Consider the following 15,429-nt stretch of genomic DNA (forward strand, 5'->3'; position numbering starts at 1 on the left):
CATGACTCCCTCCTCTGAGACCCCACCCCAGGAAGCTGTAGGTGGGGTTTGGAGCCCCAAACCTGGCTTCAGGGCCCCTTCCTCGCATTCCATCCCTTTGCAGGACACCAAATATCCCTTCACCCTCCGTTCCCCACCTCCAGCACACGAGTGGTCTTTCTAGGTGGAGATCAATTATTGCCCCTTTATTTAGAGAAATTACAGACCCATTCCCACCCTCCCTCCCTCCAGGTAGAGAGGCCTTGAAGCTCTTTGACTGCTGAGGGTGCAGGTATCGGAGGCAGTGGCTGAGCAGGAAAGAAGCCAGAAAAGAGGCAGGTCAGTGAAATCTTGAACCAGACAGTAAATAATGGGGATGAATCTCTTCTCATCTTTCAGCTTCAGGCCTCTAAACTTGGCCTGTTTGGGAGTATTTTGTGTGTGGTCCCTAGGAGACATGTTTTTTTTTGGGGGGGGGTCATTTTAATATTTACAAGAAATAAATCAGCAGAACAAGATTATATCAGATAGGCTGTGTAGAGTAGCTGCGGCTTATAAAACATACCAGTAATTTGTACCTGGTGAGTATAAAGAAAACCAAGTCAGGATTCAGATGTCTTTACAACCAAGGGAGTACACAGGGCATCAACAAATTAAAGAACAAAAAAATTCACATTTTCTACATTTAAAAAAAAATTTACAGATCTCACAAATGTCTTTGAAGACAAAGAAAAAGCCAAAAGACAAAGAAAAAGTCCTCTGAAGGGTGGGAAAGAAGAAGAAATCTGAAACGGAATTCTAAATGTAAAAAGAGTTTTACTTCACAAGACCAATTTTCTTGGCTTCTGTTTCATATATCAACAATCTCCACATTTTGACTATAAAAACTTCTGCTTCTTCATCAAGTACCATGGCAACATTCTAGGAGATGTGTTTTGAGTAGCCCTTGCAATCTTTAGACAGACCTTGTCTGAGCCTCTCCCTAGGGGAGCTGTGTTTGAGTCTCTTCTTAACGGGACTGTGATGGGTTCTCGCAGAGGGACTGAGATGGGTTTTGCCACACCAACTGTACTGGCCCCTTTCAAAGTGGCTCTGTTGGCTCTGCTCAGAAGGACTGTGTCTGTTCCTCTCAGAGAGATTGCGTCCACTTCTTTCAGAGGGACTACAGTGAGTTCTCTCTGAGAAACTGCGACCTCTCCTCTCAGAGGGCCTGTGCTGTCTTCTCTCAAAAGGACTGTGTCCTCTCACCTCTAAGGGACTGTGATGAGTTCTCTGAAAGAGATTGCGACTGCTCCTCTCAAGGGGAATATGACATCTCCTCTCAGAGGGACTGCGACATCTCCTCTCAGAGGGACTCTGATGGCTCCTCTCAGAGGGACTCTGATGGCTCCTCTCTGAGGGACTGTGATGGCTCCTTTCAGAGGGACTTCGATGGCTCCTCTGAGAAGGACTTTGATGGCTCCTCTCAGAGGGACTGTAATGTCTCTTCCAAGGAAGACTCTGATGGCTCCTCTTGGAGGGACTGAGATAACTCTTTAGGGAAGGATTTTGATGGCTCCTCTCAGAGGGACTGTGATGGCTCTTTAGAGAAGGACTTCGAAGGCTCCTCTCAGAGAGACCGTGATGGCTCTTCAGGGACGGACTTAGGTGGCTCCTCTCAGAGGGACTGTGATATCTCTTCCGAGGAAGACTTTGGTGGCTCCTCTCAGAGGGACTGTAATGGCTCTTCCAAGGAAGACTCTGATGGCTCCTCTCGGAGGGACTGTGATAGCTCCTTAGGGAAGGACTTTGATGGCTCCTCTCAGAGGGACTGTGATGTCTCTTTAGAGAAGGACTTCGAAGGCTCCTCTCAGAGAGACCGTGATGGCTCTTTACGGAAAGACTTCGGTAGCTCCTCTCAGAGGGACTGTGATGTCTCTTCCGAGGAAGACGTCGGTGGCTCCTCTCAGAGGGACTGTAATGGCTCTTCTGAAGAAGGCTTCGGTGGCTCCTCTCAGAGGGACCGTGATGGCTCTTTACGGAAGGACTTCGGTGGCTCCTCTCAGAGGGACCATGATGGCTCTTCCAAGGAAGACTTCGGTGGCTCCTCTTAGAGGGACTGTGATGGCTCATCTGAAGGCGGCTTTGGTGGATCCTCTCAGAGGGACCATGATGTCTCTTTAGAGAAGGACTTCGAAGGCTCCTCTCAGAGAGACCGTGATGGCTCTTTACAGAAAGACTTCGGTAGCTCCTCTCAGAGGGACTGTGATGTCTCTTTAGAGAAGGACTTTGATGGCTCCTCTCAGAGGGTCTGTGATGGCTCCTTTCAGAGGAATTACATGGGGTTCTCTCCCTTAAGAAGCTATGGTGGTTTTGCTTCTTGGGTGTGAGTTTCTCTTTAAGGTGACTGTGTGAGGTTCTCTTAAGTGAACCATGTAGATTTCTCCCTCTGACTTGAACTTTGGTTCCTATTTTGGAGCTCTTGGACTCCTGGCTAGAGATTTCACATCTGTAGGAGTTTTTCTTACCTTTGCTGCTATTGTCGTTTTGAAGAATAACCACAGTCTGTCCGACTGAAGTGGTTTTGAAAATAGCACTTCTTTGGGAAACCATGGGCTTGGGTAGTTGGGTATGTTTAAGTTGGAAAGAGCTACCTCTTTTTGGTTGATGAGCTGATCTGAATTGCTGTATTTCTTCCCATAACATCTTCTCCTTCTTAGTGGTGATGTCTGTTGGCTTTAGCTTAGCAACTGACATCCTCTCTCTTTTGATATCTCTCGATGAGGAATAATCTCTGGCTTTTTGTTTTGGATTGTGGTTTTTGCTTGAACACAAATGGTCTGGCCTTGACCTGTCCTCAGGCTTCTGTCCAGCAAAACCCATAATTCTGTGTGCCGTCTGGAATGCTTTCTTTAGACCTTGAAAAAGCAGTGGAATGAATTTGGGTTGGGAGGGTTTCTTAGATTGTCTTTTTGAAGAGGCAGTAGTTGTCTGAGATGCTCCATTCCTCTTCCTTCTTAACTGGGCTGGTAAATCCCGAGGACGACTCCATATTGTGGTTCTACCATTTGTATAGAACTCTGTGTTTTGTGTCCTGCCTCCCATAGTGATTCTTTTCTTTGGGTATTTTGAACTACGGGTCTTTTTGGTTCTCCTTTTAGACCATTTTTCATCCTGATGGCTTTCAGAGTCACTCTCTGGTAGAGAGTGAACTTGAGTAAACTCATAGCGCACTGGCCCTCCAACTGTCATCTTTCCTGCTAGGGCAGGGATCCTATACTGTCTTTGCCTGATGTGGACTTGTACAGGAGCAGGAGATGGGGAAGATACAGACTGGAAATCCATTGTAGAAGTAGGACTCTTGGAAGCTCGAGTGTAGACTTTAGCTTTCCTTAGTGATGGTGATATAGAACTCCTTGATGTGATGGATCTGTCTCTTCTGTGATGCTTTGGGACTTGGGATCTTTTCCTAGTTCGCATCCTAAAGCCAAGATGCAACCTAATCTCTCCGTGGTCTTTGGGAGTGCTTACAAGGTGGAGCTGTGGGTAGATAAGAAGGTAAGGCCGCAACGTGCCCTGTAATTTATGACAGCAATTAAGTCCTACACATCGGCCACACTGTAGGCGGATAGGGTATTTTAAAACCAGACCTGAAGTTAGAGGTGGAGGTACATGGGGGAGTATTTGACTCCTTAACAGTTTTGCTGCTACTTTTAGCTTCAGATCTTGTAGCAACTGGAACTGTTCTGACAAGTCAGTCTTGGCCTGGGGAAGATAACTTGGCTCGAGACAGTGTTGGGACTCAAAAATCCTTGTCTGTGAACTCTGTGAGTTCTCACTCTCTTCCATTGGAACAGAATCTTTCCTAGTGAAAAGTGTATGGAAGGAAGACTCTAAATTTACTGGGACAGGAGGCTGGCCCTCTGTACACGAAACAGGCACGTGCTGAATGACTTCCTGGGATATATCACTAAGCTTCGAACTTTTCTTTATTTTTGCGCTAGCCCCAGAGTATTGCTGTATTATGGAGGACATGGAGCTACGTGTCCACATCCTTAAGGCTATTCTTTGTTTGTGACCATGATATGAAGTGTGTCTCTGAATGTAGTTTCTGGACACTGAAGTTCGAGTAATAATACTTCGACTCTTCTCTAGCAGATTCTTGGAAAGTTGCATCAGTTCCGCAGGAACCCCAAATAAATTCTGAATAGATTGACAGATATCTGCAGTGGCTCTTCCCGTTAAAGGTGTTTGAGAACAAAGGTTCCTTTCCATAGTGGTGCCCAAGACATTCCCTAACACTAGCATATTGGAGAGATATCTTCTGGGTAGTCGCTGTCTCCAGGAGTGATTCTCCCAGACATTCTGTTGTCTGCTCAAGACAGACCAGTTAAGGCCTCTTTGAGTTCCTGATCCTGACTGGAAGGTCCTAGATGGTGATCTCCAGCTTTTCAGTGGATGTTGGGATAGGTGCTGGAGTGAATTCTCTAGCTTCCCCACCGGCTTCTTATCAGTCCTCTTAGATATGACACCCACTCCTGGGATCTCAAAATGTGGGGTTTCTACAATGTTAGCTGTCTTATCAGAGGGTTGATTGTGAAGAGACAAGAGAAGGGTTGAAGTTTGTATCATAGTAGAGTCTAGAAAGTATTCTTCAGACTGCAAAATATCTGTCCCAAAGTTTTTTATATCCAAGGCCCTTGACACTTCTGGCATCTCCAAATCACAAAGGCTTCCTAATTCAGATGCTTCGGCAGAGCTTGAGATGAGCGAGTTTGAGGAGTTCTGTAGAAATCTAGAGAAATAATTCCCTATTTGTAACTCCTCTGTTGAAATAAAATCCTCAGATGCCCTCTTCTGATATACCTGTACTAGATTCAAATCCTCACATTGCATGGTTTGAGGAGGCCCTATATTTATCCCCATTACTTTCCCAGCCTGAAGCCCTTGTTCATGAGTGAACACTGTAGATTCCTGCAAACTAAATGCTAGCTGTGAGAGTGATTCTGAAGATTTCTCTTCAGTATTTGGCCTCAGAGTTAGTTCTATAGGTTCTTCCATTTCTTGAAGGTGTGGCCTTGGGAAGAAATTCAAACAATCTATTACTTCAGTAGCTGATCCTAAGGAGACTCCTAGTGGTTCTATAATCTGAGGAATTGGTAGTGGTGCTAATTCCTCAGAATTTACAGTTTGAAGTGGTGGCCCTGGGATTAACACAGTCTTTACAATTTGAAACCCTGTGGACTTCGTTATATCCAAAATTTGGTGGCTTGGCTCTGTGGTTAATTCCTTTGATTTTACACTTTGCAACCGTAGCCCTGAGGTAAACTCGGAAGGTCTCACATCTTGTACTTTTGGAGTCAGTTCAATGTAGTCTACCATTTGAGAGGTTCCCCCTGGTGTTAATGCTACAGAAGTTACAACCTGAAGTGGTGGCCCAGGAATCACTTTCCCATATTCAACAACCTTGGGGGGGCTTACTGAGGTTATTCCTATTGGTTGAGCAGCTTGAAGCTGTGTCTTTGTAGATCCTGTGACTTGATTTAGCGGCTTTGGACTAATCCTCATAAACTCTGTAATTTGACCCTGTAGTCCTGGAGCTATCTGTGAATATTTCATACTTTGATTCTGTGACTGTGTCAGCCCCATTGGTCCATCCCCTTGCTGCCATGTCTCAGATGTGAGCTCTACAGATTCTGCATGTCCTGTAACTTGACCTCTTTGCCTTGGGGACAAATCTAAAGATTCCTCCCTTTGAAGCCATTGCTTAGAGGTTGAAGCCACAGATTCTGGAACTCGATATCTTAGCCTTGGTGTCATCTCTGAAGTTTCTGGGATGTGATGTAATGACTTTGTAGTCAGTGCTTCTGATTCTTCCCTTCGCAGTCTTTTCTTGGAGATCACCTCCACAAAGGGAGGATTGGGCCTTGGAGCGCTCTCTGTATATCCAGTGGTTTTACTTATTGGCTTTGGGGTCATGCCAAAGGGAGGATTGGGCCTTGGAGCGCTCTCTGTATATCCAGTGGTTTTACTTATTGGCTTTGGGGTCATGCCAAGGAGTTCCTTCTCTGTTGGCCTTGCCTTGGAGGTCAACCCCATAGTTTCTGTAGTGTGATGCTTGGGCTTTGGTGCCATCTCTTCAGATCCTGTAACTTCCTGCACTGACCTTGTATGTGATTCCCCCAAGTCCTTAACTTGAGGCCATGACTGAGAGAGCAACTCTAGTGTTTCTGGGATTTTCTTTAAGGTTAATTCCAAGGATTCAGAGCCTTGATTCCTTAGCACGTGAGTCAGATCATCAGATTCTGGTACTTGAAGATCTAGCCTTAGAGGCATTCCTGGAGATTCCATGGTTTTACTTGTTGACTTTGGGGTCAACCCCATAGAGTTTTCTACAGTTTCATTGCCTTGATGTGCCAACCTTTCTGTGGTATGATAAACTGGTACTGAAATCAAATTTACAGACTTGGAGACTTGATGCTTTGGTGTTGGGATCACCAAATTCACAGGTTTAGGGACTTGAGGCTTTGGTGTTGGGATCATCTCTGCACCTTCTACAAATTGATGCCCTGGCCTAGGGATTATCTCAGAGGAGTCTGTGATTTGATAGCTCCTCTTTGGAGTTAGTTCCTCAGATTTTGTTCTTTGAAGCAGTGACCCCGATAGTAACTCTACAGATTTTATATCTTGTTGCAGAGATGCTGAAGACAATTTCACATGTTTTATACTTTGCAACTTTGCTTCTGGAGGAAACTCCAAAGGTTTCTCACCCTGTCGTTGTGATTCTGGAGACAAATTTGAAAATTTAACACTACTCAACATGGGTCCTGGTATGAACTTCTTAGTTGGCTCTGGTGCCAACACTATTGATTTCATACCGTGCCATCCTGAAGTCAGCTCTTGGCAATTCATAACTTGCTGTTGGGACCCTGGTGTCAACTCTACAGATTTCCCATCTTGAAAACATAGTTCCGGTGCGAACACCTCAGAATTAACACTTGGGGACCTTAGGCATGATGGAAACCCTGAAGAATTAGCACCTTGAGGCTGTAGCTGTAGGTTTGACTTCAAAGATGTCACATCTTGAGAACATGGCTCTGATTCAAACACCACAGATTTCTGCCCGAGGCAAGAAATCAAATCCTTCGAATTCACATCTTGAGGTTGTGGCCCTGGTTTCAACTCCAGAGATTTCACATCTTGAAAACACAACTTTGGTGCAAACACCACAGATCTCTCACTATGCTGCCTGAGGTGTGAGGGCAGCTCCCCAGAATTCATACCTTGAGGATGTGGCCCTGGATTTAACTCCACAGATTTCACTTTTGTAAAACATGGCTCTAGTGCAAACATCTCACACTTCAAGTCCTGCAGCTTAGAGCCTGAAGCCAGTTTCACAGAATTTCCACCACAAGACACTGGCTCTTTGTTCATCTTCACAGACCTTACATCTTCAAGCAGTGGCTTTGGTAAAAATAACACAGATTTCCTGCCATGCAGTGAAGAGCCTAAAGTGAACACTGGGTGCATAACTTGTTGCTGTGACCCACAGTGGTTCTCCAAAAACTGTATTTCTGGAAACTTTGTCCCTGGAATTAACTCAGAAGTTTCACACCTTGCAAATGTGGTCCAGCGTTGAACAGAATAGATTTTGTACCTTGATATTCTGACGTAGGATTCAATTCAGAGGGTTTCATGCCTTGCATCTGTGGGTCTGGATTAAACTTTATAGCATTTATGCATTGAAGTTCTGACCCAAAATTCAAATCAGAAGAATTCACGCCTTGCAGCTGTGGGCCACAGTTTAATTCTTGTGATGTTATACCTTGAAACTTTGTGCCTGGACTAAATTCATGTTTCACATTTTGTAAATGTTGCACAGGGTTGAACATAAGAGATTTCATACCTAGAACTTCTGACCCCAGATTCAAATCAAAAGATCCCATACCTTGACATTTAACCCCTGAAGTCAACTCAAAAGATTGTATACCTTGCAAAGGTGGCCCGAGTTCAGACCCCACAGAATTAGCACATTGTAACTTTGGCTCTGGATCCAACTCAAAAGAATTTACACACTTCATCTGTGGCCCAGGGTTGCGTTCCATGGGTGCTACAGCAAGAAACTTTGACCCTGGAATCAATTCGGATTTTAAATCTTGTACATGTGGTTCAGCGCTGAACACCATAGATGTCTCACTTGGATTCTTGGATCCCGGATTCACCTGAGATCCTGTACCTTGACATTTTGTCCCTGGAATCAATTCAAAGTACTGTACGCCTTGCAAAGGTGGCCCAGGTTTGCACCCCATAGAATTTGCACATTGTAATTTTGGCTCTGGATTCAACTTAGAAGAATTTATACACTTCATCTGTGGCTCAGGGTCGCATTCCATAGGTGCTATAGCAAGAAACTTTGACCCTGGAATCAATTCAGATTTCAAATCTTGCGAAGGTGGATCAAGGTTGAACACCATAGTCGTCTCCCTTGGGATCTCTGAACTCAACTCAGAAGACTTTGTACCTTGACGTTTTGAAACTGAAGTTAATTCAGAAGGGTTTATACCTTGCAAGGGTGGCTCAGATTTGCTTCCAACAGAATTTACACACTGAAGTTTTGGTTTTGAAATAAATGCAGAAGAATTCACATCTTGCAAAGGTGGCCCAGGGCAGAACACCTGGGATTTTATACCTCGAGACTCTGATCCAGAATTCAACTCAGATTTTACCCTGTTCAGTTGTGGTCCAGTACTGAATGGCCTAACATTTATACACTGAAGCTGTGGGGCTAGATTAAATTCAGAGGATTTCCCACCTTGTAATTTAGGCTGATGCTTCGTTTCCAGAAATTGCTCATATGGAAGCTTCCTGTCTGTGCACAACTCGGGTTTTATCTCTTGTAACTGTGGCCCAGGATTGAACTTGAAAGATGACATACCTTGAGGCCTTGATCCCTGGCATAACTCAGAAGATTTAACATCTTGCCACTGTTGCTCAGGATTGGATTCCTTAGATTTCACATCTTGGGGCTTTGTCTCTTTGCACAATTCTGAAGATTTTATATGTTGCAAATGTAGTCCAGGGTTGTATACCACAAATTTCACACTTTGAAGCTCTGGCCATGGTTTCAACTTAAAAGACTTCTCTTCTTGCCGCGGCTTCCCAGCATTGAACTCGGAAGATATCACATTGCAAATCTTTGATTCCAAAGCTAACTCAGAGGGTTTTGTGACCTGGAGTTCTAGGTCATGGTTGACCTTTGTGGTGTTCATTATTTGAAGCTTTACAGACTCAGGAGATTTTGCACCTTGTAACTTCGCCCCAGGGCTGAATTTCAGAGATTTCAGGGCTTGAATGTGTGATCCTGGTGTCGACATAGGCAATTTCCTATTTTGTAACTGTGGGACTGACTCAAACCCCAAAGATTTCACATCTTGGGTCTTTGCACCTAGAGTCAATTCAAGAGGTTTCATGTCTTGCCACGTGGGTCTGGTAAGGAGCTCCACGTGTTCTCCATTTTGAAGCTTTGTTTTTGGCGTTAACTCAGAAGATGGTACACCTTGTAACTGCAGAACAGGTTTTAACTCAACAGATTTCAAATCTTGGAGTCTGCACTCTAGCATCAAGTCAGATTTCTCACCTTGTCTCTGAGGTCCAGGGTTGAACTCCACAGATTTCACACCTTGAAGCTTCCTCATCTGAATTAAATCAGATTTCCCACCTTGTAGCTTTGGACCGTGGTTGAACTCAGAGGGTTTCCCTTCTTGAAGTTTTGACCCTGGGATCACTTCAGAAGATCTCATACCTTGCAAGTGTGATCTAGAACCAAACCCTGCTGATTTTTTATCTTGAAGCTTTATACCCATGATCAACTCAGAACATTTCACATCTTGTAACTGTGGGCCTGCTTTCACACCTGAAAACTTCCTCTCCAGGATCAAATCAGAAGATTTCTCACCTTGTAACTTTGGATTAGCTTTCAGTTCTGCAGATTTCACACCTGGAAGCTTTTCCCTTGGGATCAGTTGTGAAGATATCACATCCTTCAAGTGTGGTCCAGACTTAAAATTCAGAGATTTTACATCTTGAAGCTTTATACCCATGACCAATCTAGAAGATGCCCCATCTTCCAACTGTGGGCCTGACTTGAAATCCACAGACTTCACTTTTTGAAGCTTTGTCCCCTGTATCAATTCAGAAGATTTCACACGTCTCAGCTGTGGCCCAGGTTTGACATTCACAGACTCCATATCTTGAATCTTTGTTTCTGAAATTGATTTAGAACTTTTCACTCCTTGAAACTGTGGGTCAGGGTTGAACACCAATTGCACATTTTGAAGCTTTGATCCAAGGGTCAGGTCAGAAGATTTCACAACTTGCACCTGGGGACTGGGACAGCTTTCTTTATGTTTTACATTTTGAAGCTTTGTCTTTGAGGTCCTTTCAGAAGAATTCACATGTTGTAACAATGGCCCAAGGTTGAAATCTGTACATTTGGTACCTTGAATCTTTGTCCCTGTGATCAATGTAGAAAATGTTATACCTTTCAACTGTGAACTTGGATTTAACTCAGTAAATGTCTTATCTTGGGACTTTACCTCAGGTGACAACTTAGAAGGTTTTAGATCATGCCACTGTGACCCAGAGTTGAAATTCTCAGATTTCACACCTTGAAGCTTTGTCTGAAGAGTCAATTCAGATGACTTCATGCTTGTCAAGTGTAGTGGGGAGTTCAATTCTATAGTTGTATTGCTTTGTAATTGTGACCTTTGGCTTAAAACGTCAGATTTCACACCAGGAAGCTGTGAATCTTCCATAAGCACCAGAGACTTCACACGTTGAAGCTGTGCTCCTGGGGATGAATGTAAGGGTTTCGCTTCTTGAAGCTTTGATTTTGCAGTCAATTTAGATTTCCCATCATGCATGCAAAGCCTAGATTTCAGTGGCATAAATTTTATATCACAGAGCTTTGACCCTGAAGTCAGCTCACATGATTTCACACTTTTAACCTGTAGACAAGGTGTCAAATCACAGTCCTGAAGCTTATGTTCCTGGAGTGATGCTGAAGATTGCGTATCTTGGAGCTTTGGCCTTGGAGTTAACGCAGATGACTTTCTATCTCTTAACTGTATCAAAGGTTTCAACCCTAGAGACTTGACACCTTGAGACTGTAACCCTATAGACTTCACACCTTGGAAATCAGGTCCTGGTATCCACTGGATACACCTCATTCTTTCCAGCTGTGGCTCTTTTTTGAGCTCAGTAGTTTTTACATCTCGAAGCTGTGGCTCTGAGGTTGATGCCAAAAGCTTCCCTTTGTGCAGCTGTGTTCCTGGGAGCACCCCAGGGATTTTCATGTTCTGCAACTGTGGCCCAAGGTTGAACTCTGTATATGTCGCACCTTGAGTTTTTGACCCTAGAGTCAATTCAGATGACTTCACATCTCTTAACTGTGTCAAAGATCTCAACCCTAGGGATTTAACACCTTGAGACTGTGACCTGAGATTTAACTCTACAGATTTCACAGCTTGGAACTTAGGTCCTGGTATCCACTGAATGCATCTCATACTTTCAAGCAGTGGCTCTTGTTTTAACTCAACGGTTTTTACACAAAGCTGTGGCTCTGAAGCAAACTCTGAGACTTCAATTTGGTGCAATGGTGACCCTGGGGTCAACTTAGGAGACTTTATGCTTTGCAACTGTGGTTCAAGTGGATCAGGCTTGAATTCTTTAGGTTTTAAACCTTGAATATTTGATTCTGGAGTCAAGTCTGATTTCATACTTTTAAACTGTAACTCAAAATTGAGGTCTACTAGTTTTTTACCTTTAAATTTTAGCTCTGGAAGTAACTCCAAAGACAGCTTATCGTCCGACATAGCCCCTCTCTTCACCTGCTCTGAATTCACACATTGCTGCTTTGGTGAGATTACAGATATCGTGCCATCCTGTTCTGGCCCAGAAGTTAAATTCATGAGTGCTGTCTCTTGAAACTGTTGCCTTGGGGCAAAATCCATAGTTTTTACTCCTTGAGACTTTGATCTTCTGGTCACTTTCACAGATTTTACTTCCTGCTTGTTTAGCCTTGGGGTCCACTTTACAGATTGTACACATTGCGGCTCTGAATCTGGAGTTTCCTCTACAGATTTTAAACTTTGATGCCTGAAACACGGGGTACTGTCGACAAATTTACTATCTTGGATTTGTGGCTCTAAAGTCAGTTCCTTGGGTTTCACACCTTGCAGTTCAGACCCTTGGAGTAATGGCCCTGGTACAAAAGGCACAGATTTCTCACTTTCAATTTTCAATTCCACAGTTTGCACATCTTGCATTTGTGTTCTTTGGACCAACTCTGCAGCTTTGGAGTCTTGAATTCTTGCATGCAGAATCAAGTCAGAAGTTGTACCTTGAAGCTTGGTATCTTTGGTACTTTTCACAGGTTTGACATAGTCTATCCATGGCACTGCAGTTATCTCCATAGATTTCTCACCTTCCAGCTGTGGACTAGGGGTTAGCAAAGTAGATTTTGTACCTTTTGGACCCTGTCCTGTAGTTAAGACCACAGATTTCACATCTTTCAGCTCCGAGGTCAACAACTCAGATTTTACACCTTGAAGTTTTGAGTCTGGGGTCAGCTCCATTGGTTTCATACCCCCCACACCTGGCCCTCGGATCAATTCAGAAGATTTTATACCTTGTAACTTTGATCTTCTAGCCAACTCAGAATAGTTTACACTTGGCAACTGTAACTCAGGAGTCAACCCCATAGATATTGCATCTGGTTTCTCTGGCTGAGAGACAATTCGATAAGAAATGTTACCTTCCAAGTTGGACAATTGGTCCCTCCCTAAATTTTTTACACCTTGAAACTGTGTCTCTGGTACTAGCATATCAGGCTTGACCACTTGCTTTTGAGGTCCTGGGGACAACCCCACAGATCTTACTCCTTGCATCTTTGGGTTTGGGGTCAACTCAAAAAATTTCACATGTTGTAGTTGTGGCCCTGAGTTTAACTCTGAAGTTTTCACACCTTGAGGTTGCGTTCCTGATGTCCGATCACAAAATTTGACATCTTGTAACCATGGCCCTGGGGTAAGCCCCACCTGTTTTATATCTTGAAGCCTTGGAGATGTCTTTGCTAATTTAGAATCTTGAAATGCTAATTCTGGAGTCATCTCCACAGAATTTACACCATTAAACACTGATCCTGGGGTTTGCTCCCCAAATTTGACAGCTTGAAGTTTTGGCCCTGAAGTCAATTCAGAAAATTTGACATCTTGCTGCCTTGGCCCTAGGTGCAGTTCCTGAGACTGCACACCTTGAAACTGTAGTTCTGAGGTCAACTTCATAGACTGCGTGCTGTGAAACTGTGATCCTTCAATAGACGGAAGAGTTTTCATATTTTCACTCAAGAGCCCTTGGCTTAATGGCAAAGGTAATTCTGTTACAAATCCCAAGGATTGTATATCTTGAACCTGTGTTCCCGGTATACATTGCACATGTTTCAAACCTTGATGCTTTGGTTCTAAGGTCAGATCAGAAAATCTGACATCTTGCAAGCGTGGTCCTGAGTTTTGTTCCACAGATTTCATACCTTGAGTTTCTGGTTCTGGAGACAATTGTACGGACATAACACTTTGATGCCTTAGCCCTGGGGTAAAGTCTGACAATTTGATTTTTTGCACTGGGTAACCTGGTGTCAGTGCATCAGATTTCACACTATGATGTGGGGACTCTGAGATGAAATCTACAGGCTTTTCTCCTTGAAAAGGTGGTCCTGGAGTTAAATTTGAAAATCTGACACTTTGCAAATGTGGCCCTGGGATCAATTTCACATCCTGAAGCTGTGCCGCCTTAGTCAATTCCTCTGATATTATATGTTGTAGTATTGGTTCTTGTACCAGCTTCTCAGATTCTACCATTCCAGTAGTAGCTGGCTGTTGGATTAAATTAACATATTCCACGTCTTGTAATTGTGGCTCTGGATGCAGCTGCATAGACTTTACTCCCTGGAACTGTGGCTCTGGGGTCAACTCCGGAACATGTCGTTTTGGTCCTGTGATAAATTGCTTAGATCCCACCACTACTGGGGATGACACAGGGGTTAACTTCACAGATTTCAAATTTTGCATTAGTGGCTCTGATTTCTCATATTGCATTTGTGGTCCCAAAGTCAATTCCAGGGATCCTTTTACTGAATATGGTGGTACTGGCATTGTCTCCTGGATATTTTCAACTTGAGACAATGCCAACCCATAAGGTTCTGTGTTTTCGTATTCTGACCTTAGGGGTACCTCTGAAGGCTCAGTAACTTGAAGGTGTGGCTTTAGAGTCATTCCCGTAGATTCTATAACTTGACCTGTTGGTTTTGGTGTTAATGCCACTTGGCGCAAAGTCCCAGAAAACAGCTGTGCAGTTTCTGTGTCTTGATGGCCTGGCCCCAGAGTCATCTCTGAAAAATTCTGAAAACATGGCCTGGGCATCATCGCAGGAGTTCCTGTGACTTGCTGTGGGATTAACTTCACAGATTCCTCCTCTTGTGGCCGGGTCTCAGAAGCTAACTTTACAGAGGCTGTGTCTTGATGCCTTGGTCTAGAAGTTGGACCCAAAGATGTCTTTGCTAGTAAATGTGGTTCCATGCTTAGTTTCCTCGATTCAACATGTAAGCGTGTTTCAGGAATAAACCTCTTAGATACTTCCAGTGGTACAGTTAAATCCACAGCTGTATTGCCATGCATTAATGGACCTAGAGCTAACTCGTCAGGTTTTGTACTTTGGGGCTGTGGTTCTGGGGTCAGTGGCACAGATTTCATACCTTGAAATTCAGGTTCTGAGGTCAACTTCTTATAGTTCCTAAATTCTGAATATGGTCCTAGATTCAGGTGAACAAACGTCATACTTTGGGACTCTGGGTTCAACACTTCTGGATTTATTCCTTGCATCTCTGATCCTGGTACTAACACTGGAGATTCTTGTATTATGTGTTGAGGCATTCGAGTCTCCAGGGCTTTTACGCCTTGGAGCATTGTCTCAAGAGCATCTTGGAACGGCACTGAGTTTGCCTGCATACATTCTGAAGTCTGGTTCAATGGCCCTGGAGTACTTCTTAAAGATGGTTGTGTCAACTCCATAGATTCTTTCCTGTGGTGACAAGGGTTGGAAGTCAACTCTACTTCTGCTCCTTGATATCCTGGCTCTGTGATCATTCCTGAAGATTCCAAAGCTTGGTGCCATGGGGTTAATCCTTCAGGTTCTGTGGCTTGATGATTTGGCTTGAGGTTCAGCTCTACAGAGTTTACTGCTTGAATGTGTGCCCCTGAGCTTGGCTCCTCATATTTCATACTTTCCACCTGTGTTTCAGGAATCACATTTCTACATTCTGCCATTTGAGGAAATTTCACATCTTTAAGCAATAGTACTGGGGCTGTCTCCTTAGATCTTTCATCTGGTAACCATGGCTTTGAGGCAAACTCCATA

General features: G+C 43.8%; 1 protein-coding gene across 1 annotated transcript; it reads right to left on the bottom strand.

The window, feature by feature from the left end:
* Positions 1–900: 900 nt before the first annotated feature.
* Positions 901–8,493, bottom strand: LOC123926560 (uncharacterized protein C2orf16-like). The gene is given in 4 exon segments (XM_045980520.1): positions 901–2,132; positions 2,253–7,055; positions 7,167–7,241; positions 7,742–8,493. Coding segments are annotated over 4 exon segments (6,801 nt in total). The 5' UTR covers positions 8,433–8,493.
* Positions 8,494–15,429: the final 6,936 nt, after the last annotated feature.

This window comes from Meles meles, chromosome 16 (assembly GCF_922984935.1).
Source record: "Meles meles chromosome 16, mMelMel3.1 paternal haplotype, whole genome shotgun sequence".
NCBI classification, from domain to species: Eukaryota; Metazoa; Chordata; class Mammalia; order Carnivora; family Mustelidae; genus Meles; species Meles meles.